Source organism: Nothobranchius furzeri, chromosome 3, assembly GCF_043380555.1.
Source record: "Nothobranchius furzeri strain GRZ-AD chromosome 3, NfurGRZ-RIMD1, whole genome shotgun sequence".
NCBI lineage: Eukaryota > Metazoa > Chordata > Actinopteri > Cyprinodontiformes > Nothobranchiidae > Nothobranchius > Nothobranchius furzeri.
In genome coordinates, this window is record NC_091743.1 from 41815787 (window position 1) to 41843566 (window position 27780).

Sequence of the window (27780 nt, forward strand, 5' to 3'; positions counted from 1 at the left end):
GATACAAGTGTGTGTTGGAGTTCTGTTTGGAGTCTTTCAGTTTGAAGCTTCTACTGACAAGCAAAGTGTGTGTGTGTGTGTGTGTGTGTGTGCGTGTGTGTGTGTGTGTCACCTCAAAATAACTCCTGAACCATATGACAAACTCCTAGAAACTCTTTATTTCATGTAACCTTTGAGGTCAACCCAATTGAATCCATAACAAAATTAATAAAAATGAACAATGGCTGTAATTTAGTCCGTTTGAAAATAATAGGTTGAAATATTGTGGTTTTGGAGCATCACAGCGCATACACACATGCAGTGAGATGTTTAAAATGTTTACTTTAACTGGAGGTAAGGGGGTAGTCTTTGTGACATGAAGGTGTTTGTGAAACCGTGAATTATATTTTATATAGCACCTCCTAAGAAAAACAAAGATGAGAACAAAAACATTTAAATATAAAATGGATTTAAAAAATATATATTTTAAAAAATGTGGTTAAAACCAGAAAAAAAATTGTGGTTGAAAAACATAAGGAAAGGGAGAGATAAAATAAATAGGAAAGAGGGAAATTAATGGATCCTGGGAAAGGTGGGAAAAGAACAGAATAAGGAGAGAGTGGTGAAGAAGGTCACACCAAAGCCTGAACAGGTGAGTTTTCAGCTGCTTTTTAAAGGAGACCACTGAGTCCACTGATCTCAGGCTCAGGGGGAGAGAGGTCCAGAGTCTGGGGGCCACAGCAGCAAATGATCTGTTACCTTTGACCTTTAGCCTGGTGCTGCACAACCAGTAGGCTTTGATCACTGGACCTCAAGGACCTGCTGGTGGTGTAGGGACTAAGAAGATCACCAATGTAAGATGGTGCTTGTCCATGTAAGGCCCTATAGACCAGAACCAGGATCTTAATATTATCCTTGACCCCGGGTTTCCACGGGAGCCGTCAGCAGCACGTCTTGCTCGCGTAAGCTGCTGCTTGGCCCTTCCCACGAGACGCGAAGCAGCTGTCACCGACAGAGCACGAAGTCACACGAGTGACTTCGTCAGTAAACACAACAACAAGCAGGAGAAAATTACAACATGGTTTGTGTTTTATGTTCTGTCCGTTTTATAATCGCCAATACGGACCTGAAAAACAAAGGAGACCGCTAGCTTGGTGATAACTTCTCACGGGGCCGCACAGTTAGTAACATTTTTTAAAAGTAAAGTAACCGGAAGGCAGCACGTTCTTTATTCTGAAAATCTCGGGAGCTTCTCTCCATTTCCGCGTCCGATTTCCTGTCTTTCCTTCCCCAAAAATGTCGAACTTGACCCGTTTCAGAGGCGTCACGCGTAGAAAATAGAACCAGCGCGTAAAGGCCGCGACATGCTGCTCCTGAGACGTGGCCGACTCGCGCTGCTGACGGCTGCCGACGGCTCCAGTGGAAAAGGTTCTGTTGACCACAGCGGTTCCTATCAGCAGCTATGACGTGCTGCTGCAGTAACGTGCTGCTGACGGCTCCCATGGAAAGCCGGGGTGACTGGCAGCCAGTGAAGCTGGAGAAGCGGGGTGATGTGGGTGTGTTTGGAGGACTTGGTCAGAAGCCGAGCATAGGCATTCTGAACCACCTGTAGACGGTTCAGGGAGGTTCTGCTCAGACACGTGAAAAGAGAGTTACAGTAGTCTAAGCGTGAGGAGATGAAGGTGTGGAGAACTATCTCAAGTTCAGAGCGGGACAGAATGGGACTCAGCTTATCAATGTTCCTGAGATGGAAGAAGGAAGAGCGAACAAGAGAACTGACATGAGAATCCAGGGTGAGAGCTGGGTCAAAGGTCACGCCAAGATTCCTGATGGAAGATCTGGTGTGGGAAGCAAGCTGACCAAGAGAGTCTCTGACTTTGGGGACCAGCTTGTCTGGGGCACAGATGAGGATCTCAGTCTTATCTTCATTCAGCTGAAGAAAGTTCCCACCATCCAGGTTTTGATAGAGTCTAAGCAGGTGTGTAACAGCTGCAGCTTAGACATCTCATGGGGCATAAAGGAGATGTACAGTTGGATGTCATCTGCATAAATATGGTAGGAGATTCCTTTTTAAGACGCTCAGGATGTTTATGTTTATTTATTTGGCAGATGCTTTTATCCAAATAGGCTTACAATTTATAACCTATAGGGCATGTTGTGATCTGTGGGGGAAACTGGAGTACCCGGAGGAAACCCACGCATGCATGGGGAGAACAAGCAACTCCATGTAGAAAGGCCGCAACCGAGTTTCAAACCTTCAACCTTCGTGCTGCGAGGCAACAGTGCTAACAACTGCGCCACCATGCAGTCCAAAGGGGATGTGCTGAAGAGGAAGCAGTTAGAGGAGGAAAAATAGAGGTCCCAGCACAGAACCTTGTGGGACACCATGGGCGACGGAGATGGTGGAGGACCGAAACATGGATTGCCACAGAGAAGGAATACTCAGACAGATAAGAGGAGAACTGCTCCAGAGCAGATCCTAATAGGCCAGTCTCCCAGCCTCTCCAGTAGCAGGTGATGGTCAACAGTGTCAAAGGCTGCAGTCAGGTCCAGCAGGACCAGAACAGAACAGTCCCCTGCATCACTGTGAGTCAGAAGGTCATTAGAGACCCTAAGAAGAGCCGTTTCAGTAGACTGAGCTCTACGAAAACCTGACTGGAAGCTATCATAGATGTTATGTTCATCAAGAGCAGCTGTGAGTTGTTTAGCCACAACCTTTCCCAAGATCTTGGAGATGAACGGAAGTTTAGAGATGGGTCTGAAGCTGCTGTGGAGAGAGGGGTCAAGACTCGTTTTTTTAAGAAGCGGGTGGATTAGAGCATTTTTAAAGTAAGCAGAAACCTGGTGCAAGTCTGTTCCATTTAAGCGTTTTCTTTGACCAAGGAAGGACAGTGTCCTCGCAAGCAAGGCACCTGGCCTTGCAAGACATCGCCTCGCAAGGCCAGGCAAGGCAAGGCGCCTCGACATTGAGAAACACCCAACGTTTTGGCATGACATTGCGCATTATATTTAAATATTTGGCACAGACCATTGTTCTCACATCGTTTTTTAACCTTAAAAAGACCTTTGTTTAAAACGCCGGCACAAAAGGTGATGGAAGCATTCACTTAATGGATAATTTTATTTTGAGTAGCACTGAGTGTTGCATGCTGCTTAGATCCTGTTTGGGGTTATCTGAACTCTGAGGTTTTTTTTCCACATTTGAATCTTAGAGAGAAAATAGTTTGAATCACCTCAGCCGTAGCTCATTAGGCGTCCAGATGATGATTTATTGCCTTAACTTTCCCTGTTGCATCTGTTGTGAAATATTATCAGAACAACGTTGCATCTGCAATCCCTCTGGCTGATCCCACGAGAGCGTTGCTCTGACATCCGCTCACAGTAAGAGAAGGTTATAGCACTTTTTCTTCACATGCCCCTGAGATATAAGAAAGAAGGCAGCAGAGGAATAATACTGCATCTGTTTCCCTGGCAACCGCTTGCTACCTCTCTTTGTCTTTGCACAAAGCAGCCGCAGGATAAATAGTTATGTGCGAGAGTTTAAAAGTAAGTGTGGTTGAATGTTAGGTGTAAACATTAACACAGTCTTACTTGTTCTATATTTAACTGTGACAAATGAGTGCAAGCACAAGCAGATAATGAAGACTGACTGTTAAATGCACTGCACACGCAGGCAGGTCACCTCAGGCCTGCTGATGAGTTAAAAAATCTAAACTAGCTTCTGTTGCAGCAAAGCTGGATTATTCTTTACGTATTGGTACTAATTAGCAGTTATCAGCCCATGGAAACCCTACTGGGTTAGCTAGTTACAGTGTTAGCATGCTATTGCTAATTAGTCCGAAGCCTGTCATTAATGCCACTCTGAGGTGCTTATTTTAGCATTTAGCTTTAAATGTTGTTGTGCTTGGTGAAAGATGGAGGTGGCACAAACTCAGCCAAAACATTATGAGCATGACTCATGATATGGACACAGTGGTCTGAGAAACCAGCAGATGAACAGATGAAAACCAGTTTCTGTAAAAAGGACATGGTAGTCATGACAAATTGTGTTTACTTTTGTTTTTACTGTGAATAAATATTTGCCTTGGACATAGGTGGTCTCCTACGACCGTGCGGAGCACATGTAAACATACAGGTGGTGCAACTAGAAATTAAACCCAGGAAACTTACAGAACTTTGTTTACTAAATAACCAAAACTAAATCTACCAGAATCAACAGAACAATAAGATCCAAAGCGAGAAGATCCCTTTTCTACTTTAACTTGACCTTTTCCGCCACTTTCTTGTGATGTTTGTTTGTTTTTCTCCCCAGAAGCACTCTAAAGGACAGACTCTGATGGACATGGTGTGTGAACACCTCAACTTGCTGGAGAAGGACTACTTCGGCCTGACCTTTGCTGACACGGACAGCCAGAAGGTCAGTCAAATGTGTACCAAAAGAACGTCACGGGCGAAAACACGTAGCTCGCTGAACAATTTGTATTCCTCTCAATGGTGGACTGGTCAGCTCTCCTGGGTGCTCTATCCATCAGAAAGAAATGGAAAATTCCAAGCTCAGTCTGGATCTGAACAAAAGGCTATTTGGATGAGACAGAATTCAGTAAATGTCTCAGCTTTGCAAGAAGGTTTAATGTCTGAGAAAAAACTGCTGGACGAAACCATTTCCACATGGAGAGTTATTTGGCATTTGGAGAGCTGAGGGGATAAGTGCTTTTAAAAGTGACGTCAGTGAGTTTTTCATGTCTTTAGAGAGAGATGCTCACTCACCACACATGTATGACATTTCTCACACCAGGACAGTTCTTGTAGCTTCTCAGTCAGGTATGTTGAGGCAAGGAAGCACACTAAATGCAAATATAGCACAAAGCACAAAGTTTATTAGCAGAATGATACTCAAACAATGCCTTTGGTTAGGGAGAACAACGCTTGGTAAATGTTGTTGGACGTCAGCTAGCATTAGCTACGTCTTCCACATTAACGCCAAAGACATCCAGGTGTATGACAGGCTGAATGTGCAGAATGAGACATTCTGTCATGAAAAAAGAACTTGCATGCATTTAAGGTGAAGCTTAGCCACAAATGAATAATCTCAGCCAGGCTGAAGCCAGCTAGCTCTATGCGGAATCAGCTGGAAGCTTCAACACGAAGTTCAGGAAGAATAAAATGTCAAGAGTGCATGAGAAGAGAGGCTTCAGCACCCTGAACATCAGTGAGTCAAACAGGACACAATGATGATAATAAAAACACATTTTACTCTAAATTTGATGTACTGGAAATTAAACAGTGGGGTTTTATTTAAAGGTGCAGTAAAAGCCGTTCAAGCCGCTATATTTAGGGGAAAAAAATTCAATAATCCGACCCCTTTCTTCAGGCTCCTCCCTTGATTCACAAAATGTGATGGTTTCAGAATAACGTACAACACTGTCTTGCCTGAGCAGGTTTCAGTGTAGAGCACCCAGTTAGCAGTACTGAGCTGCTAAGGTCAATATCTCCCAAACCAAACAATCTCCCACTCGCTCTGCACCAGAAATGTTTTATTTCTGGGTTTGGTCTTTTAATTTTTTAACATTCTTTAAGTATTTTAGAAAAAGTTTCATTGTTAAAATCATAAATATCCTTCAAATAGTACATAATGATAAACTGTGGCTAAATTATATTATGGACAAAAACCTTGTGAAATATGTAATGACTGATTTAGTGAAAATCAGTGGTTCCCAAACTTATTTGGCCGCGCACCCCCTTCTATGTCCCGACCATGTTGACGCACCCCCCAGCCCCACATCAGGGCATGGCTATATATATGTGTGTGTGTATATATATATATATATATATATATATATATATATATATATATATATATATATCAGATGTCACGTTAAACCAGGGGTCGGCAACCTGTTCCCATCAAAGAGCCATTATTACCCATTTCCCACAGTAAAGAAAACACCGCAGCAGCCGCGGCGTTGTAGGCGGGGCCTACCCTCAGACAGCAGAGCGCTGCTCACAACAGGTGACAGCAGCCAGTACCGGTCGCTTGTGTACGTCAAAGTTATCTTTCATAAGAAGATAATCAATAAAACGATTTATATAAAGTGGATCCAGAAGCTGTAGCCCGTCTCTGCCTACAATATTTTGATATTTTTCACCCTGTTGGTGGTTTTACTGAGCAGGTGCCACTTTTGTCATACGTTTCTTTTTAAAACATGTTTAGACTGTTCAGAATACAAATCCAGGCTCTGTCACGTTTGATTGTTGTAATTAAACTTTGTAGGTGGGGAAGGTCAGAGAAGCATCCGATCAATTTGTTTTTCCCTCATTTACAGCGACGGAGATAACGGCGCAGTGCTCCTGGCTCTGGTGGTAATCAAGTTTAATTTGTAACAATTTTCACAAGAAAACTGAACAGTTTAAAGCAGGGCTTGTGTTGACCGGACAGTTCCCGTATTTGGCCGTTTATTTTGACGGAGAAAGAATAGAAAGACCCCGACGCATGCAGACGAACTGACACTTTATTCGTTTCGCACATCGCAGATGTAGCTAAATCACTCAAGAAAAGATTTCCGTCTGAACATCTGAGCTGGACACCGCTCAGTCAGCGCGTACATAAGGTGCACAGTGAGCTGAAGATGTGGAGAGGGGATTGGAGTGCGTTGCAGAACCAGAGCGCATGCGGGAAGATTCCTTCCACTGAAGCGAGAGTTTTCCAAACCCGGTCTCTCAGAGAGACTTGTCACTTTTGTTCCCTGATGATGAAACTTTGGCTGAATAGTGCTTGTTCCTGTCTCCAATGTGGCGTCTGAGGAGAGTCCCAGAATCTCACATCGTCTTCAGCTCAGAATGCGCATATGATTACGCACAAGCGTGACCCGTCAACCCGGTCTCACAGTAAGACCGGGTTGGACCTGTTCAGGTTTACGCAGACAATCTTTACATTTAGAATTGGCATACAGATGTAAAATTAATTCAGTAAAATATAAAGCATTTTATTTAAATATCCATTCATTATTGTACAAGCACAGAGAGCCGCATCAGATGGATGGAAGAGCCGCATGCGGCTTCAGAGCTGCGGATTGCCGACCCCTGAGCTGGGGCATGTGCGGAGGACACACACACACACACACACACACACACACACACACACACACACACACACACACACACACACACACACACACACACACACACACACACACAAGCAAAATCTACTTGTTTTCAATTACGTTTATTGTGACCACTTACATTTTCTTAGGCCCACCCACAAATGAGTTTCTGGCTACGCTAATGGTGACTTTTAACAGACTTCTCTGAGCTCCGCAGCCATTGCACTTTTCACCTCGCGCACCCCCTAGCGGCACGACACTTTGGGAATCCCTGGTGAAAATTATCTGACTGAATATAACTCTGCTGCATGCTGGGATAGACAAGCATGCATAAGTAAATAAGTGCATCATTTAGCTGAATTTTAACTTTATCGGATAACCTTTGTTTCTATTTGTGCTGATGTCTTCTCTCTGTGGATAAAACCTTGTTTTTTACAGTGAAAACTAGTTTATTGTGTGAACTAAATTGTTTTGAAATCAGACAACTACATTCGTTCTCAAGCAGATTATTTCATTTCATTTATGTATTTTTAGGGTGAAGAAAAATGCAAAAAATAAAAAAAAAGGATGAGATTTTACCGAAATTGTCCAAAATCAATAAATACAAGAATGACGAGAAACAACAGACTGATTAATCAGAAGACAAAGAGCAAAAAAGCAGAATTAACTTGGTTTAAAACTGTACTGATCACCTAATGTTGAATAGCTGATTCCATATTAAGGTGCTAACACGGAGAATCGATCCATAAGTCATGTTTAGATGACTTTATAAACCTGCAAAAATAAATGTAGCTTCTTAAAGCAAGTTTAACAATCTAGAGGCTCCATTAACAGCCTGATACCAAAACTACTCCAACTGCTTCTGTCTTTAGCTTCAGCAGTCGTTAGCTGCTAGGTGTTTAGCTGTCAGTTTGTACAGCTTCAGCTAGCAAACAGTGGCTTCATGCTGTGTTGTTTTTGTAACCAGGTGCTTATTGTGACATGAAACTAGATAAAAAAAAAACTGAACAGTAAAGCTTAGAATGAACTAACTCCCCATGGGCTCATCTCCACAGTCAGCACCACTCATATGGGCGTTTTTAAACCTTGTCAGTAAGGACATTTTCATCAGTGCAGCTTTAAAACCTCATGAACAGCTGCTCTCTTTGGAATTAAGCTCTGCTGGTTGAATGGAACCGGTTTTGAAGGTAAAATAAGTTTCGATCCCCGGATGAATTTTAATCAGAAAGTCTTCTTAACAGACTCACCGTCTGATTCTAGAAGCTGCCACAGCTACAGAAATTCACCTCAACCAATGTAAGACTGGCTCTGAGTCAGTCAATTATGCAGACATTGAGCTAAATTTGGGAGGTTAGCTGAAAGGTCCTTCTTCTATGGATACGAGTTTGCGGTCAGTCAGATTCAAGATGGCCAATTCAGCCGATTGATCCTAGAAAATGTAGAAATGTGTACAGATATAGAGCTCATGTTTGTTTTCATCCCCCTTACTCAGAGCACCACACAGTGCCAGACAAACCTTTGAGTTCACTGCCATGCTTGCTTGTTTGTTGATAAAATATCTCATGAACCTCTGGATGGATTTGAGTTAAACTCCCGCAAAGTCTTCAGACGTACGTCTACTAACAATTCATTTTTAGAGTGACAGCAGTTAGTCTTCGTCGGGTCAAAGAAGGCTATAACTCAGTATATTTTACAGATACTGAGAAAATGTTAGGTCTTTTTGTTCAAGATAACATAAAAGTCCTTTAAAGGTGTGGTTCACTTATTTAATTACTGTGTTTTCCACACCATACGGCGCTATTAAAAACCTTTAATCTTTCCCTGAACCGGCAGTGCGCCTTTTAATACAGACGCACCTTTTATACATGCATTAAGGACGTAAGTGAAGCCAGCCACACCTGCGTCCGCAGGAAAACAAAGAGCCGGCCCGTAGCACCGCCTACCCTCACCAAATAAAAGGTGACGCTGAGAAGCTAGAGTTGTTCCGCTCCTATTGCACTAAGAAGATGGCAGACAAAAACATCCGGCCCCAGCACATCACCAACATGGACGAGGTCCCGCTTATACCTTCGACATCCCGGTGAACCGGACCGTGGAGAAAATGGGGACCAGCACGGTGTCTGTGCGGATGACCGGCCACGAGAAGTCCTGCTTCATGTCGTGCTCGCCTGCCAGGCTGACGGCCAGAAGCTGCCGCCGATGGTCATCTTCAAGCGGGCTCTGGTGCACCTGATTCAGGAACTAGACATGGGCCGCATCAAAGTTGAGATGAACACGCCAGGATTGGACTCTTAATTTCCTGATATTTGGACATCTCATCTCTAATTGGATAACAGCAACGTGACTGCCATTGACGTTTGGTTGTTTTACCTCCACTAATAACACAAGCCTGGTGGCGTTCTGCCATGTGGTGGAGTTGCTAATGCTAACAGTTAGCTCCTACTAGTTCTCTGCTGTTTTCTGGACACTAAACCAACAACAGCCTTCTACTTCGCAAGTCAAGCTGGGTGAGTCCATGAATGTTATGTGACAGTCACTACGTTTACATGGGCACACGTAATCGTAGTGAATGCCCTATCAGATAAAAAATTCTTCATGTAAACATGTCAATCGGAATATTATGATCCTATATGGCCCAATTGGAAATTCCATTTGGATTGAGAGAGGTGCCCACTGGGCACGTGTGCGACTTCGTGACATTTTTCCGTCTTTGCAGACATTCAGGACAAGTCGGAGGAGCTAGAGGACGGTGTGAACGGGTGATCTTTTGTACGTTATCCTGCTCTGTAGCGTTACTACTGAGCTTGTAGCTTAGTTAAAGCTATCAGTAAAAACAAAAGCATACAGGTAAAAATGTAAAGGTACACAATGGGGGAAAATGTAAGCCAACTTACAAAGCTAGAGAATACGAAATTAAAATACGAGTGGAAAGGCAAGTAGACAAGATGTTGTACGTATACATTTATTTTCCGAGAAAGACAACTCTGTGCAAGCTAATCCAATTTAATCTGAATGCTTGCTGCATGTATATTCACGGCATGATCGGATCACTTCAGTTAGCGTCCATGTAAACGGAGATTTGGGATTTCTGGCCAGCCGAGATTTGGATCGGATAGAGGAAATATGGACGTAGCTTTAAACGCAGATCTGTCGGGATTTTCTAATCCTGGAGTTCCAACCTCTGTTTTCTATCAGAAGCTAATGCAGGAGGTAGGTGCAGGCATGGACGTAATTTTGGGGGGGGACAGGGGTGACATGTCCCCCCCACTTTTTCCAAAGTCAAGTTTTGACCCCTGTACTTTTTACCATCCAAAAACAATATTACACTATATTAACCCTCTGATGCATGAATTATGAAATCTTCAACCATGATTTTTTAAACAATTTTTTTCCTTCGTCTTTAGGTGTGAACGAAACAAATTTCAATAAATATTTTTTGTAAAATTTTATAATTTACAAATAATTTATTACATGTCCACCTCAGTGGACAGCGTGCATTCTGAGCATGAAATATGTTGGCTTGGCTTACTGAAGTCCAAATGGAGGGGCTCAAATGCAATAAAGTCTTCAACAGCTGTGCTTAATAGCAAAAACAAATAAATAACAATTTTGAGTACCTGTCCACTGTAGTGACCGTTATGCACCAAAGGGTTAAATTGACACTGGTTGAGCTCTAGGACCAAGCGGAAAGCAACCGTTTGTGTTGAAGCCTGTAAAGATACCCCCCCCCCCGTGTCCCCCCCACTTCTAAAGTGAAAATTACGTCCATGGGTGCAGGAGACTATTTTCATGTTCAGCCTGCTTGTTAAACTCTAAGTGAAAAAAAAATCATTAAAAACTGTTTTAGGTGAACCGCACCCTTAAAGATTTGACACCAACAGCCGTGACTCCGTCATCTCTCACCATACAACGATTACAGGAGGTGAATGCACAGCGTCTTTAGGTTTGATGCTTTCACTTGCTTTAACTGGCACCTCAAACTTTACAACTCTGTCATTTTCACCCCTCAAATCCCTTCACTTCAATCTGACATGGTCCAAGGCACAGATTCCTGCTGGTGAGGTTTAATTACTTCTGCTCCTGACAAATGTTTTGGACCATAAAGCTCCAGTTGCCTCACTAATCATTTTGACATTTCCAAAAGTCTGCCTCTGATCCTCGTAGCTTTTGTTACAAAGCTCACAAACCAGGCGTATTATGACAGAATCATGCATCTGACAGCGAACTAATGGGCCCTAGCTGTCTGTTGGGGTTTGAACTTGGTTTTGATCGGTGGGATCCTCCCTGCAGGCAGGTGTGAGACTGAAGGATGGAGCTACTGTGGCTTTTTGAAGCTATGAAATATGACAGGACTTAGTTCCTTCAAACATCTGTGGCTCCTAATCAGCTTGTACATGCCATGTCAGCTGACGCCTGAGCCTTGATTTATGCGTGTTAGTTTGAGCCCGACGACGACCCTAAACGACAGGTTGACTCAAGTTTAGGAGGTCAACGTCACTGATGTAGAAATATTTCCCTTTTTCTGCATTTAGGCGAAGCCACAGCTTTGGTCATCAAAGTCAGGCTTATCGGAGCTCAGCTGCAGCCTGCTGCTTGGGTCGCTGCTGATCGGCAGACGAAACAAGCCTGAGAATTAAAACGTCGTTTCAGACGCCCTTTTGCCATCTCGCTCGGCAGAATAAGAATTTAATCTTTGCTCTTCGGGAGAACATTTGCTCCATGTGATTGCTTTATGAAAGAAGGTTACAAACCCAGAGCAAAGCCTTTAATGGTCAGTAATTAAATAATCTTTTGCTTTTCTGCAGAGAAAAAACACATCAGCAAAGAGCACCTTGCTAACTCAGGGCTCTTTAACCCTCAGCTGAGAGATTCAGTAGCCTGACTGTCAAAGCTAATTGTTCATGGAGGCTCCAGGCCCGGACGTTGCATTTTCTAATCCTTCATCCTTCTGTCTTCACTCAGTAGCTGCTGGCTAAAGGTCCATCAGTGTTAATAAGAGGTTACTCCGTAGTTTTCAGCTTTCTAAAGATTGCTGTCAGCCCTTGACACCGCAGGAAGCTCCAGACGTTTTTGTATGCAGCAAACATGCGAGCATGAGCTCCAGAGTACCGTAATTTCCGGACTATAGAGCGCACCTCAATATAAGCCGCACCGGGCTAAAAGCCGCAGACATCAACTGAACTGAAAACGTAGTTTAACTTAAGGTAACTGAACTGATCAGTATCAAACAAAACAGAAAAGTTATTGATTAGTTTATTCATCGTCCTCCTGCACACTGAAACCACTGAAGTCATCTTCTTCAGTGTCGGAGTTGAACAGCCTCAGAAGAGCTTTGTCACATACCTTTTCTGTGGCGATGTCAGTGTCGCTCTCCGTGTTGCTGTCATCATCCCGGGGTGAAGCTGGGAAAACAAGCAGCGCCGTCTTACTGTGAAAAAATCCTCCTGGGTGCTTTCCGTAGCACTCCTTTAACCATTCCTTCATTAGACTTTCCAGCATCCATCCTTTCTGGTTGACTAAAGCCGCACCTCATTATAAGCCGCATGGTTCAAAGCGTGGCAAAAAGTAGCGGCTTATAGTCCGGAAAATACGGTAATAACCAAAAAACTAATTGCAGTTAAGGTGGTGTCAATTTTGATGAAAATTAGAGTACAGCAGACAAGGTAAACATTTCGTTTTGTTTGATATGAAACAGGAGTTAAAGTTTGTGACAAGGGGACATGTTGGCAGGTCTGCTCTCCACCTCAGTTGTTCTCGTTCTCTTTGGAAATCACACTGAAAGACTTGAAGAGGCTCAAGTCAAAATCCCCAAATCAAGGTTAATGAAAGGGAGGCAGATAATAAAGTACTTCTCAGGAGGGTGTGGCGAGAATTGGTGGTCATAGATTAGCAGCGGTCAGAGTCCAGGCTCCAGGAAAGCTGCAGAGATTCGTCATGGGTGAGGCAGGAATAATCCAGGGACCTGAATGTGGTTCTGGACTTGGAAACAAAGCAGGAGTGCTAGATCTCTACAGGTACCAGGGTGTTGATCTGTCCGCGAGGCACGGGTCTGAGACAACTGGGCAGGGCTCAGGTGTGTCTACTAAAGCTTTATTTACACGGAGTGAGGAACGGATGTGGACCAGAATCTGCGAAGCTTCTGTAATGACTGCCATTTTCACCGGCTGCGGATCGTGTGCAGAACGTCTCCGCAACATATCTCATTAACAACTACGTATGTGTTTAGAGAGGATCTGGTAAACACAAGCCACTCTCGCTCTCATACCATCACACACTACAAACCGATATCCCTCTCAGTGATACAGAAGCCTACAGAACGATGCAACACGGGTCTATGTCTGTGTGTGTGACGATCCACATGCGATGTCTGGGGAAAAAAAAAGAAACCTTGCAGAAAGATCCTGCTCCGCATCTGAACCTGCGTTGCAGCTGGTGTAAATGCTCTGATTGGACTCGATGATATTCAGTCTTTGCGGAAGCCGTACGGATTCTGATCAGCATCCATTCGGCACTCGGTGTAAATGAGGCTTAAAGGTTGGTTTATGCTCGACTTGTCCGCGAGGTCCGCACGGCTCCGCGCGGCGAAATTGCGTCATTTTAACAACCACGCCCCTCCACCGCGTCTCCGCACGGCCCAAAATTTCCGCACCGTGCACCTAGGAAAATTTCTAACCACGCGGACGGTCGTACACAGAAAAACATGGCGGACTGGCAAGAACTAGTATGGCAGAGGTTTGTAAATACAGACATTTGTATGATTCAGCTCTCAGAGATCACCGTGATCAACATGTTGTTAATAATTCTTGGAGAGAAATAGCTCGCACTGTCGGAAAAGACGAGAACGCTGTTAAAAATGCTGAAATGCCATGTTGTAAACAGTCATTTCTACTTCTACTATGGTGTAGTGTTGGATGCATGCCGTAGAGCTCCATGCTGCCCCCTACAGTTTGGGAGAATATTGGCTCACCGCAGAGACGAGCCGCACGAACCATAAACGCTGCAAGTTGTGAAGCACGTTCCATCCGCGAGCCGCGTCACCGCGCGGAAAGTGAATGTGTCAAGCATAAACCAAGCTTTAGGCTGACTGAACATAGGGTGTGATGAGGTAGTGTCTGGGGAGACACGTTTAACCAAACCCCAAGGAAAGGTATTCTAAAACAAGAGAATAGAAACTGGCAACCATAAAGGGTAAAACATACAAACTGGTGTACAAAGTAGATGATGTAACAGAGGAGGACGACCTGCTAATCACTCTAATAATTGGACACGGTCGAGAGTTTAAACAGGAAGTATCCCAACCCCACACCAGAGCTGGGTTCCAGTGAATAAAGATAAACTTGTGCACGGTTTTGGTGACACATTAATATCAAGTCTACTGAAAATGTGTGGAGTTTGCCTTTAAAGCACGACCTTGTCTCTGGAAGCCATCTCCTTTTAATCAACTCTGTCTAGAAGAGGAGACACGTATTTGGCATAATTTGACTTGGTCAAGGTGCAGCTTGCTCAGGGACATTTACCCACTTATTAAATAGTATAAAGACAGCACCTTCTAGTGTCCCAGAACCCCCACCAGCCTCCATGTGTAATTCTGACGCTATGGATGAGAGCAAATAAAAACAATTAAAATGTGTTTTCCACTCATTCATGCTGCACACGCCATTCAAATCAGTCATGAAGCCAGAACTGCGCTGCTCTGGGCGGCTGCATGTTGGAGTAGCTCTGTTGACTATATGTAAATTTAGCCTTTTCTTGGGCATTTTTTCTTCTAGTTTCTCAAGAAAAACTGTATTTGTTTTTTAGATATTTTACTTTTCTGTTTCTGCTGTGAAGCTTGGAGAAATTTTTCTGCAATTTTTTTTAGCTTTTTTCACTTTTTGAGCATTTGTTATGATGTGTAACCATGGCAACAAGCTGGTTTACAACCGGGAGCAGCTGATTAACATCGGAAAGGCTGAAATAATACCTCAACTCAAGCCACAAATCCCAAATGAGCTAAAACAGAAGAAGAAGCGTGGGTGCAGAGCGGGGAGCAAAACGGAGACAGAGAAAGAGGAAATTCAAACCATCTCTTCTATCGATCATAATGGGCAATGTGAGATCACTGGCCAACAAGATGGAGGAACTCCAAGCCCTTTCAAGGACTCAGCCAGAGTTTCGGCAGTTTCGGAACCGCCGGAGGAGATGATGCAGAGAAGGATTCTCTAGAGAATCAAGAAAATGATGGACAACCCTGAGCATTCTCTTCACAAGACTGTCTGACAACGGAAGAGTGTCTTCAGTCAGAGGCTTCTTCAGTTTGGCTGCAACACTGACCGCTACTGGAGATCCTTCCTGCCAACAGCCATTGTAATATACAACAACTCTTCGATGACTTGATTATTATTATTATTCTGAGCTACTACAGCAATCAGTTTCCCTCTGGGATTAATAAAGTATTTTTGAATTGAATTGAATTGAATTGAAAGGTCCAAATGACTATGAAACGTTTGTAATGATGTAGTGAGATCTCCACAGTCGTAAATGTCAGACCAGGACTGTGAAGAGCGGTTTCTATCAGGACGTTTAGATTTTTACAGGACCCACTTTGACTTGCTGTAGTTTAACTCATTACAACTAAATAAAGTCACAACATTTTGCAACAACATTAAACTAGAATGTCATCTAATGTATTCATGCCCATTCAAGTCAAAGTTACAAGTTTTATTAAACCAACACAGCCACCGCACCGATCAGAGTTTTAGGCAGTGCTCCTCTTTCCCACACTAACAGCTGCTGCTACAAGTGAGTGCGTACGAGTTGCATCAGCTCCGAAACGCTCCAACAACCACATTTCCAACGACGCCCTTCGTTGCTCCGCCGGATGTTATGAGATCAGATAGGTAGCTGGCTGATGAAGTCAGATCTGCTCGCTGCGTCTTTGAGAGGCTCAGCGGGGCAGGGCCTGCTTCATTTCAGCATATGGAGAAGCTTTCATTAGGAACGCTGACAGCAATTAGAACCAAATGTGACGCCGGGGTGCGCATTAGTCATGTTTGCAGTCCGCCCCGTGTGATTGCTGCCTTCTGTCTTTCAGAACTGGTTGGATCCCTCCAAAGAGATCAAGAAGCAGATGCGCAGTGAGTGTCTCTTCTGCATGGATGCTGTTTCTTCAGCACGTTGTATGCTAACCTTTTCAACGCAAATCCGGTTCGGATGTGTAATCGCCATGTTTCCAACCTCAGACTCTCCCTGGCAGTTCGCCTTCGCTGTCAAGTTCTACCCCCCAGACCCCTCCCAGCTCACAGAGGACATCACCAGGTAACACAAACACACACTCCTGCCAAATTACTAGTTGCTACTCCCCCGCCCGTGCTGTCAGATGCTCTTCGGTTAATCACAGAAGAAACTGCTTACACATGTCAGCTCTGTAGATAAAAGCTCCTTGTGTGTGTGTGTTTACATACAACTGTTGTAACAATTCTTGTAGTGTATTTGTGTCAAAGCAACCAAAACCCCTCTCTCCTTTAGAAGGATTAGCCCTGGAATGCCTCTAACTGCCATGGATTAACTGCACTGGATACATGCTGGAGCTTGAACGTTCCTGGCTGGTTTGAGTGCCAACGCTTCCCTCTCTTTGTCTCATCTGACAGATACTACCTGTGTCTGCAGCTGAGAGACGACATCCTGTCAGGCCGGCTGCCGTGCTCGTTTGTCACGCACGCCCTCCTGGGCTCCTACACCATTCAAGCAGAGCTGGGGGACTACGACCAGGAAGAGCACGGCTCCGATTATGTCAGCGACTTCCGCTTTGCTCCGAATCAGACCCGCGAGCTGGAGGAGAGGGTGATGGAGCTCCATCGAAGCTACAAGTACTGCAAAGACACACTTTCATCCTCCCACCAGTCTCTTGGTGATATTTTTTGTCTTGTTTTGAAACTTCCCATCATGCATCTAGTTTAGGATGGAAGCTGTGACATTACCGTGTCATCAAGATGCACAGTGTGAGTGCAAACACTTTCTTAGGTAGTCTCTGTGCTGTGATCTGGTGCTAGAAGTGAACATATCAGGCATATTGAAGGAGATAATTCCACCTCCAGTCTGGGTTTATTACTTTCAGAGGCCTGGTGATGCTGGTTACTCATTGTTTTTGTTCTGCACACAGAGGGATGATGCCAGCAGAGGCTGAAGTGAATTTTTTGGAGAATGCAAAAAAGTTGTCTATGTACGGTGTGGACCTCCATCACGCTAAGGTGGGCCGTCTCCAAAATCACTTTAATTTTCACGAGAGACCGCTTCATCAAAGCATCCTGGGCTGCTCATGAATAATTCCTGCCTGTGTCTGCTGCAGGATTCGGAAGGGATTGAAATAATGCTCGGCGTCTGTGCCAACGGTCTGCTGATTTACCGAGACAGGCTGAGGATCAACCGCTTTGCATGGCCAAAGATTCTCAAGATTTCATATAAGAGAAGCAACTTCTACATCAAAATTAGACCTGGAGAGGTATGCAGCATGGTGACGGGTGATCAATAAGGAACGGTGTTGTGTGGATTTTAGCCAGGGAGGCTTACAACATACAAGTTGTGAGTTCTTCTGAATAAAATCCTTTTTAAAGCAACACAGAATAAGTTTCCTGCTTCTGCCTCCTTCTGCTTGAACACTGAATTTAAACGGTTGTAACCAAGCATGCTGCAGCCTGCTGGAGCTAGCGTAAAGCAGCTAGAATCGTCCCATAGTGTTCCAACCCAAACCACAAAAGAAGTGCAGCTTCTGGTCAGCAGAGGGCAGTAGAGTGCTGTCATATGGGAGGTTGCTCAAGTTCATGACTGAAGAACTACTGAAACCAGTTTAAAAGCAACAGCTTAAAGAGATAATGTGTAGTTTTTTACCATTAATCTCTGGAAATATCCATTGAAATGTTGTTGAAAATCAATTAAATGTTGGCATCTTTGTAACATATAACCATAAAAATCGGGTCTAAAACACACGGGAGCGGGTCTAAGTCTCTGGGCGTCATGTTTTCCTTCTACAGGAGCCCATGAGGGCAAAATGCATTCACTGATTTGTAACAAGCTGTAAAAAATGTTCATCATTCCTAAACACTTTGCACAACACTCGTCAGTGATGGAAACGAGTCTGATGGGTTTGTCATTTTGCTGGAGGTTGTGTTCCCAATGATGTTTGACCCTAACGGCCACCCGCTGGTAAGGTCTTACTCCAACACAAAGCCCTGCTTGCTTACAATGATTGAAGCATGTACTGCCCCCATCTCCAGGAGAATACACACCATCACTTTAAAGTCTTACAAACTTTTCAGTGTTGATTTAAAGACACCTAAAAACGACTGACTAAGGCCTAATCCACACGTAGCCGGGTTTTTTTAAAAACGAATATCCGCCCCTCCAAAAACTTGCATCCACACCACCTCATTTTAAAAACAAACTCCGTCCACACGTACCTGGATAAATACGTTGTTGAGGACATGCCAGACCTGTAGGCGGCAGTACTTCCCCCGTTCTTAACCTCGTCCTTCGTCTGTGGTCTTCCGCAAGGAGCAGTAATTCCGCTTGCAAAAACAGACAAGCAAAAAGCGCTTGGACAATTGATAAAGCGAGCGCAGCTCTGAGGGCATCCATGCTGTCGGCTAGTGTAAACACAGGTCGCACACGTGATGTCAGCATTTTTCTGTCGCGGAAAGTGACGTTGCGGACCTTAAAACTCCGGTTTTGTCCGTCCACACGCAGACACCCAAAATGGAGAAAACGCAGATCTTCACTTTGGCCGGAGTTCTTAAAAAGATCAGTTTTCGTGTGGATGACAGGCCAAAACGTAGAAAAATATCTACATTTTGGCAGATCCCCGGCTACGTGTGGACAGGGCCTAAATGTGTCAAATTGGAGCAAAGTTTCTGATTTTACTGCCAAGAAAACCCTGGAAATGATGTTAAATCTTCTGGACACGAAGCATCAGCTAGCATCAAGATTAATTTCATGCTTATTAGTGAACGTAAAGCTACAACTGACTGTGGAAGTCATCAGAACATCGTTAAAACCTTCTCTCCAAAACTTAACCCGTCACTTCTGATTCACCGTGCCTCCTTTCAGGTGAATTAACAAATAAATAAAAATTGTCCTCTGTGTCGAACTGATTCAGGTTACAGCAGACATGAATGTGTAGGGAGTGGAGCTTAAAACTGACCACTCAAATTCCCCGAGCCTTGCCTCCCACATGGTCAGGGTCTATTTATCCGGCCCTCCTTTCAGTGCTGCGAGGCTCTGCAGCTTAACCTCCATGCTGAGCCTCGGCGTATCCGGCTGTCGGGGCGAGACTCAGTCAAGTGACAGAGCTGCCCAGTGAGCTTGTGAGCGAGCCAAATAAAGAAACCCTTCATCTGAGCTGCTGCAGCTGCAGCCAGAGACCAGAGCAGATGAGTGTAAATATAGAGCCATCAAATGATTTTCCACTGAGCTTATTAACATCAGATCGTATCCTTCCTCACTCTGACCTGCTCGCTTTTATGCACTACTTTCATCACGAACCAAATATTGTTCACATTAATAAGTTTTAGCTTTCATTCTGACATAAAGACCATTTATTTGTGTTTTTAATTATATTTATGTCCGTAGTGCTTTAGTGAGATGACTAAATGCATCAAATGATTGTTTTTACTGAATGTCTTTTTTCTTTCTGTCTTCCCTTTCTGTGTCTCATCCAGTTTGAGCAGTTTGAAAGTACCATCGGCTTCAAGCTTCCCAACCACAGAGCTGCTAAGAGGCTGTGGAAAGTCTGCATTGAGCATCACACCTTCTTCCGGTAAGAATCAATTAGCTCCTCTGGTTGGACGATTTCTGATTTAGTGCCCGTCAAAGCTAACCAAACACTCCTGTGTCCACAGCTTAATTAGGTGCAACCACACTTGGTCTGAGCTCAGCGCCAGCAGCTCTGCTAGTGACCTTGTAATGAGGTCTGATGGAGTTAAAGGGGCTGAATGTCAATTTAGAGTTTCGAAACTGGGGATGAGCGAGTACACCACTATCTGTATCTGTATCTGTTCAGCCATCTAAATTATCTGTATCTGTACTCGGAGTGGGCGTGGCCAAACCCGGAAGTGGGTGTGGTTTACATTGTTTTAAGTCTAAAATTGATATGGATTGATCAGACGTTGATATGTGTATTGTTTATTTGAAAACTATTTACAGAGCAGCCTCAGAATTGAGATTAAATATTTTTGATCACAATAGTAAAGAAACTATTACAGAAGTTTTTCTATGAAATCAGAACATTAATATTTAAGTGCATGAATTAATACATCTGAAGTCATGCAGTAGGAACTAGGAAATATGAAATACTAGAATCAGACAACTTTTTTTAATTTTAATATGATTTAAATTATAAATAATTTCATTCAGTCTCAGCTGAAGTGCCCTCTGTATCATTCATTATATATGAGAGAGAGAGAGAGAGAGAGAGAGAGAGAGAGGCAGCAGGAGCCGTTTTCAGCTCTGTATTGTCAAATGCACCAGGTACGTTATGAAAAAGTAACTTTAAATATTAAACTGAAAAAGAGGCGAGCTGGAGAAAGCCTAGGGGTAGTGAAGAAACGTGAACAGTGAAGCAAGCACAGAGGGATCCGTCACTGTCTGTGTGTGTATGTGTGGATGGACCGGACGCAGACTGAGTTCCTGGCTGCAGAGTTTTGTGCATAGGGAGGGGCGGGCGCTCTATGTGACTGGCCAATCACAGAGCGTGAAGACAGTCAGTTACCCAATGAGAATTTTCCTTCAGCACGATTACAGATATTTACGAGTTTTACTCGTTTCATGCTCGTATTCGTCAAAAATGCTTTGGCTCATCCCTATTAGAAACTGAAACATTCTTCACTGGTTCCACGTTTGAGGAGAAACTATAAACCCTCGTTGACACAGAATGCAGAACAGACGTGGTCTGGTTTCCTTGAGTCCAGTCAGACCATTCACACTGGCTGCGGTGCGGCATGGATCCGGATGTGAAGCTCCGCAAAGCTTCCACATGAAGTCTGTTTCTTCCACATGTGGAATGTGGCTTGTCATGAAATTAAAGAAATGACAAGAGCCAGACAGGAAGTGAGACGTGTTTCAGCAAGGTGCATCTGGTTTATTTCAAAATAAAACACGTGTTGCATCATTTTTGCTGGATTCTGTTTGATGCATGGTAAGGTAAGGGTAACCTTACCTTACCATGCATCAGAGGCATAACAGAAAAAATAAGAGCAACAATGAAAAAACACAGCATAAACACACCACCAAAACCATACACAACAGTTAGAAACAGACTAGTGCACCCAACAGACAAAATACCAGCTGGACTTAAATGTGGAATCGTTTACGAAATCCCATGCAAACTCTGCAATAAAACATACGTAGGAGAAACCGGACGCCAACTCAACACGCGAACAATAGAACATAGAAAGGAGTGCGAGAAAGAAACAAGTCGAAGACACACAAGAGCAGCAAAAGGAGAAGCAGAAAACACAATGAAGAAGTCAGCCGTAACAGATCACTGCACAAGAGAAAACCATGTAATGGACTGGGACAACACAAGGATCATAAACACCGAACAACAGAAATACAAAAGATGGATCAAGGAAGCTATCGAGATAAGGAGACGTGGATGTGGGACCATGAAAAGGGACGATGGAGTTTACTCGTTGGATCGCACATGGGACTGCATCATCGGAGAGGGGAGAGTGGGCAGCAGAGGGCGTTGTCGTCCTCTGCTGCCCACGGATAAACGGAATAGGAAGTGACGCCACCATCAGCGTCAGCTCTGAGGAAGTCTGCAGCCGCAAACGAAACGTCAGGAAGGTAAAGAAAAACCTTATCTGTGTTTAAAAAAGAACCAAAAATGGGATTTGGATTGGTCGCTGAAAAGGGAAAAGCAGTTTTCCACTGATAAGAAGGTCAGTGGTTCATTTCCACATGTCACAGTGTCCTTGGGCAAGTCACTGATGGTGGCAACGCACTGCTCCTCGGATATCAGTCAAATGTGGGTAAAAGATCTCCTCAAAAGGATCAATTCGATGAATGTGATTAATATCTAAAGTCTGAAGAGGGAAAACATATTGGTCCAGCATCTGCCTACAGCGTTTAGATTGTAGAGCCACCATGTGGAGAAGACCAAGAGGGTGACAGCAGCTGGTGGAGGCAGTGTGATGGAGAGGAGCATCATCTGGATGGCAACTCTTCCCACCAGTGAGTGTATCTGTGACCACCTCCAGATCATAGGAGTGTGGAGGACTGGATGACCTGCCAGCAGTCCTGACCTCCACCCCATGAGGGCTGGTGGGGTCAGCGTGTGACCAAGCTGGTGACCAGCATGAGGAGGAGGCACTGGGCTTTTCCTTAGAAATATGGCGCCACTTCAGGGGAAATAATCAGGCTTTCCAATGACAGACGAGCCATTGCCAAAAACTGTTCTTACAGCAACGGAACAATCAACAAAACACAAAAGTTCTTACCTTTTGTGACAATTTTAGTATGAACATTATAAGTATCAGCAGTCTGAAGGCTTCCACTGATGATGTGGCAGAAGCAAAACGTTTTGATGTAAACATCTAAATGTCCCCTCAGATTCCACCGAGTGTAGAATAAACAGACACACGTTCACAACAGGAAGTGTCTGCAAACCTGAAAGTCAACTCTGTCTAGTCAACATCACCAAGTCTGATTCAGTCATCTTTAAACTCCAAAGAGCCTGTAGGGGTCGGTGGAAAAAAAGGTTTATTCTGTGTTTCTGAAACATCTTTTTAACATTTTTACTTCTTCAATGGCCTCCTAGGAGTTCATTAGTGTAAAGATTTAACGATGAATACATTTACTCACAAAACGCATTCGTGGATTAACATAAAAAGGACAAGATGTAAAGAAATGGTCACGAGCTTCGGGTAGTGACCAGAAGATTAAGATTGCGGATACAAGGGTGTCTGGGATCTCCCTTACCCCCAAATTCCACTACCTCCGCTCCGCTCCCCTCCGACACGAACGCCGGAGCAAAATCGGTCCCGTTGTAGTCAATCAGAGAAATTCCACTACTGCGGCCGTGCTCCGGCAGTGTGGCGTCGTGCGCCGCCCTCTGTTCCGGCGTCCGGCAAAAATAGAGTCGATCCTATTTTCGCCGGACGCCGGAGCACCTCCGCAGTAAATGGACAGAAATCACAACCGCACAACAGGAAAAGGAGCAAGCACATCTTCCGTTTTTCACAATAAATCGATAAACAAAAGGCGTTTTTTGTTTCATATGCACAGGTTTAACAACTTTTAACAACTATCAATGGCGGCTGAAGTTTAAATGCACAAAAGTAAGCCATAAATACAGTTTCCACTATCAAAGTAGTCACACTTTGTTGATCCAAACACTGCTGATCTCTCAACACAAATGATGGGCAGATTAAACAGTTCATGCCGATGCTTCTCCCACACAACGGGTGTTTGGATCTAACTTCCGTGTTTATTGCTCGGACTGTATCGCAAGATCTCGAAAATCCCGCGCATGCTTGTTTGCCCACCTCAGGTCTCCGCACCGGAGCGGGGCCGTTGTAGAGCGGGTACCAAGAAAAATTTAGTTCGGAAGCGAGCGGCTGCGGAAGGCGGGGGCAGACCGGAGCGGAGCAGAGCGGAGGTAGTGGAATTTGGGGGTAAAAGGTAGGATGATAAGCTCGGTCATCCGGGAGGGGCTCGGAGAAGATCTGCTGCTCCTCCACATCGAGAGGAGCCAGTTGAGGTGGCTCAGGCATCTGATTAGGATGCCTCCGACGAGGTTTTCCGGCCATGTCCAACAGGAGGAGACCTAAAGGAAGACCCAGGACACGCTGGAGGGACTATGTCTCTCGGCTGGCCAGAGAACACCTTAGGACTGCCCCTGAGGAGCTGGGGAGAGGGAAGTCTGGGCCTCCTCCTCTGTGTGATAGAAGTTTAGAGTTATCCCTAAAACTAGAGTTGGACATCCTAACCCTAACCCATCCTAGCTGATTCAACGTTTATTCAAATATAATGTTGATTAAAATCAAGAAGGATCATTTCTAAGTCCAGCTTTTACTTCACAGCTTGGTATCTCCAGAACCTCCTCCCAAAGGCTTCTTGGTGATGGGATCAAAGTTCCGTTACAGTGGAAGGACACAGGCTCAAACCAGACAGGCCAGCGCTCTCATAGACCGTCCTGCTCCTCACTTTGAGCGGTCCACCAGCAAGAGGTACCTGCTGTCCAGGAGCCTGGATGGAGGTGAGCACACCTGGTTCTGAAGCTTCATATGATGCTGCAGCTTAGAGACGGACCTTAAATAGTAAAGGTAGACAGGATGGGCAGGTTTAGCAAATTTGTGCAGTCAGAGGAAGTTTGACGGTTGAAATTCAGTTTGAACCAGGCTGTTTGCAGCAGCAGATTGTTTGATGCCAAACGGGTAAACAATTCAGTTCTGACTTCTTTTGTACCAAAACAACAGAGTTCTCCCGGCCCGCATCGTCCATGTGCGAGAACCACCATGGCCTGACCCACCGCAGCTACAGCGAGCAGCGACGACTCTACAGCCCATCTGTGGACGAACAGGAGACGGAGCTGGAGCCCAGCCTGGAGCAGGATGAAGACGACAAGGACCAGGATCAGAGCCAGGACATGGAGCTGGAAAGGGATCACGATGGCAGCGTCTCTCCCAGCAGAAAGAAGGAGATCATGGTAGTAGACACTGTTTGTGTGTTTATGCTTGTCTAAAGAGGTGAGGCTGACTCTAATGTGTGGAGGTAGGGCTGCAGAGCTGGTGATGATGGTGTAAATAGGTGCAGCGTAAGCTTCTCAGCCCACCTGAGGTCTGTCCAGCAGGACTGAAACACCATGGGTTTAGCCTCGGCTAACTCCTCTCCTTCCACTCAGGTTTTCATGCTAGCTCTGCACTCATAAATACTGCTAACAGCTTTACAGTTTCGAACCCTTTCACATTATTCTGAAGACTGAAGGTTGGCCGTGTGTGCTAACACCCTTTTTGTATCTTCTAACTCTGCTGGCAATAAGGAGGAGAGCGGCTCTCCAGTGGACAGTAAACAGGAGGTACTAGGTGTCTGTCTTCTGTCGTCATCCATCCAACGCGATCTGTCTGTGTAACTCTGCAGCATTATGTTTCTCACTCAGCTCCCATCTTTCTCTGGGTTCGTCTCTCTTATCGAAGTCATTACTGAAAAGACGAGCGACGCTTTCATGACATCACATGAAGGGATGCTGCTATTTGGAGCAGAAAAATAAATCACAACGTCTTTTATTTTCAAAGTTTTGCGTTTCCAGGTGTTCAGTAAAATAATTCAAACAATCCAGACTGCAAAATTGGTAAATATAACCAGAGATGCACAACAACATGACGCCTTGCGTGGATTGGTTTTATGTTATGAAAGTGAGAATACACTGGAGTGTTGTTGCAGCGAGTAAGGCCAGACTGCAACGCTCAAAGAATCAGTCAACAGAAAGAAAACACAAAGCAGTTAGGTATTACACTGCAGCAGAATCAGGTTCATTTGATGTTCCACTGTAGACGACTGACAATGTCAGGATTAGTCTGGATAGGGAGTAGAGATATTTGTGAGGGGTGTTGTATTATGTATTATAATGCATATCCATGTACATTACATAAAGGGAATTAAGTCATCTATTGGAACACATTCATGTTCCCTAGTAATGGACTGTAGTGTATTAGATGACAGTGCTGTGTCAATAGATTCACACTGTCATCGTGCATTATTGATTACAGGAGATACAAGATGAAGTCGGCCCTAATTGCTCTCTGTAAGCTGCAGACTCGAGTAAAATGTATAATTCTATGGCCTAATGAGCCAGCCCTAATGTTTACCCAGAATGGACAGCACTATGTTCGGTGTAAACCATCGACATATATGCTGGAATGTTCCTGTTCGTAGGTTTGAATTAAATGTTTTTGTTTCCAAATGGGAGGTTCCCTCTGCCGCCATTTTGACGGTGTCACACATCTCGTCACGCCCAGACAATCCAAAAATGGGAAAAGAGCTGGAGCTGAGGGTGGGGCTGTTACAGTGAGAACAAATGAACCAATGCAGCTACTAGCTAACTTAGCTAGCCCGAGACTCAAGTCAATGGGGATTGGCTCACTTCTGGTGCCAGCCCCTAGGGGTTGAGGGGGGAACTGCGTTTTTGGTATTTCCTTGTTGGCTTCAGGTTTTTCTCCTTGGTGTGAACCAATCACAGAGTATCAGGCATGTTGTTGTCCATCTGGGGTCACCCTGTTCCCCTGTGTTGTTTTCCTGAACACGCACTGGACTGATGTAACTTTCTAAAGTTGTCTCACCATTATACAGCTTTTCACTCTGTCTGCCATCTCTTTGTCTCTCTGACCTCCCACCTTGTTCTTGCACTGTCTGACCCTGCACTCTTCACCTCCTTTTGCACGTCTAATCTCCTGCCCCAACTCAGCTCTGCCAGTTGGACCAGGAGACCACTCCTCGGCACAAACAGGAGGTACAGCTCAGTTACAGCTCAGGCACTTTTAATTGTTTTGCTGCTGCTTTAACCTTCGCCGGATTTCACCTATTGACCTTTCATTGCCTTCACTTCTTGAAGGACATAATAATGGATTTATTAATAAGATGCCATAAAAAGTCCAGACGTGAGTTCTGAGTGTTATTCTTGCAGATGGAAACTCGCTCACCTCTTTCAAGTTCTTGCAAAAGAAATCACTTCGTTTTATCATTTGCGGTGTTGGGAGAAGTGCTCTGATTTTTTTGCAGAAAAAGCAAGTTGATCAAATGTTTTCATTGTGAATGAAGTCCCACGTTATCGTAGACTGAACGGGAGAGTGTTGGTTCTTCACTTCAGAATCAGACGCTTCATCCTGATTTACTAATGATTAAATCGTGTTTCCATGTGTGCTGCTCGAGTTGTGAGAACGCAGGAATCGATATTCCAGCTGTTTTCAAACGCAGCAGGTTGTTTAATAAGACCTTCAGTATGGAACAACAGCACTCAGCGTCTGACATTTAAAACAGATCGAAAAACCCGTTGTTGTTCCTCTAAACAGATTTGTGAACGTGGAATTCAACCTCTTAAGAGCCGAACTTTTATGTAGGCTTGGTTAAATGTGATTTAATTTCAATCTATTGGATGTGAAAAAAATAAAATGTGTTCTTATGAACAATAATATTTCAAACATTAAATGTTATATTTTCTTAAATTAAATCATAAGAAAAAATATACGCAAAAAAATTAACATGAAATTTTTGTTCCCTTGAATATTAATCACGGACAAAATAATAATCATAACTGGTGCAGTTAGTAACTGGGTAATGTATCTGGATACAATTTTCATGTTCTTATAATAGATTTAGAAAATTTTCTGTAAATTTTTCATATTTACTTTTCCGAATTTCAGTAATTTATAATCTGCGAAGACGTACGTTTTGCTTTCAGTTCGACACTAGGGGGTGCTAAAAGCAAGCCAACACTACCTTGTTCCCCTTTAAAGTTCTGTGGCCACTTGATCACATTCCAGAAGAAAGTCTAAGAGTCCTCATAATTAAACGTCTCTTCCTGAAATTTCACTTTCAATCAACACAAGGGAATAGATGTTTCACATTCATGCTATCATCCATCAGCTTTTCAGCAAGAGTCCTGATTACAGCATTCATTTGTTTTCCCAAAACCATGTCAGCTGGAACTATGACTGCTTTTGGTTTCTCC

At 44.1% G+C, this 27780-nt stretch overlaps 1 protein-coding gene across 13 annotated transcripts in view; it reads left to right on the forward strand.

The window, feature by feature from the left end:
* LOC107385828 (band 4.1-like protein 1) overlaps window positions 1-27780 on the forward strand; it is a 165153-nt gene that overhangs the window by 109346 nt on the left and 28027 nt on the right. For 9 of the 13 annotated variants that reach the window (XM_054748293.2, XM_054748309.2, XM_054748324.2 and 6 more), the window contains exons 4-14: window positions 4292-4396; window positions 16153-16195; window positions 16301-16376; window positions 16709-16927; window positions 17221-17308; window positions 17407-17559; window positions 19772-19869; window positions 24137-24312; window positions 24533-24762; window positions 25096-25131; window positions 26518-26562. In XM_054748293.2, the coding sequence (XP_054604268.2) occupies window positions 4292-4396; window positions 16153-16195; window positions 16301-16376; window positions 16709-16927; window positions 17221-17308; window positions 17407-17559; window positions 19772-19869; window positions 24137-24312; window positions 24533-24762; window positions 25096-25131; window positions 26518-26562 (1269 nt within the window). The remainder of the gene's footprint in view (window positions 1-4291; window positions 4397-16152; window positions 16196-16300; window positions 16377-16708; window positions 16928-17220; window positions 17309-17406; window positions 17560-19771; window positions 19870-24136; window positions 24313-24532; window positions 24763-25095; window positions 25132-26517; window positions 26563-27780) is intronic. The other 4 variants (XM_054748315.2, XM_054748354.2, XM_054748301.2 and 1 more) reach the window with 3 other exon arrangements.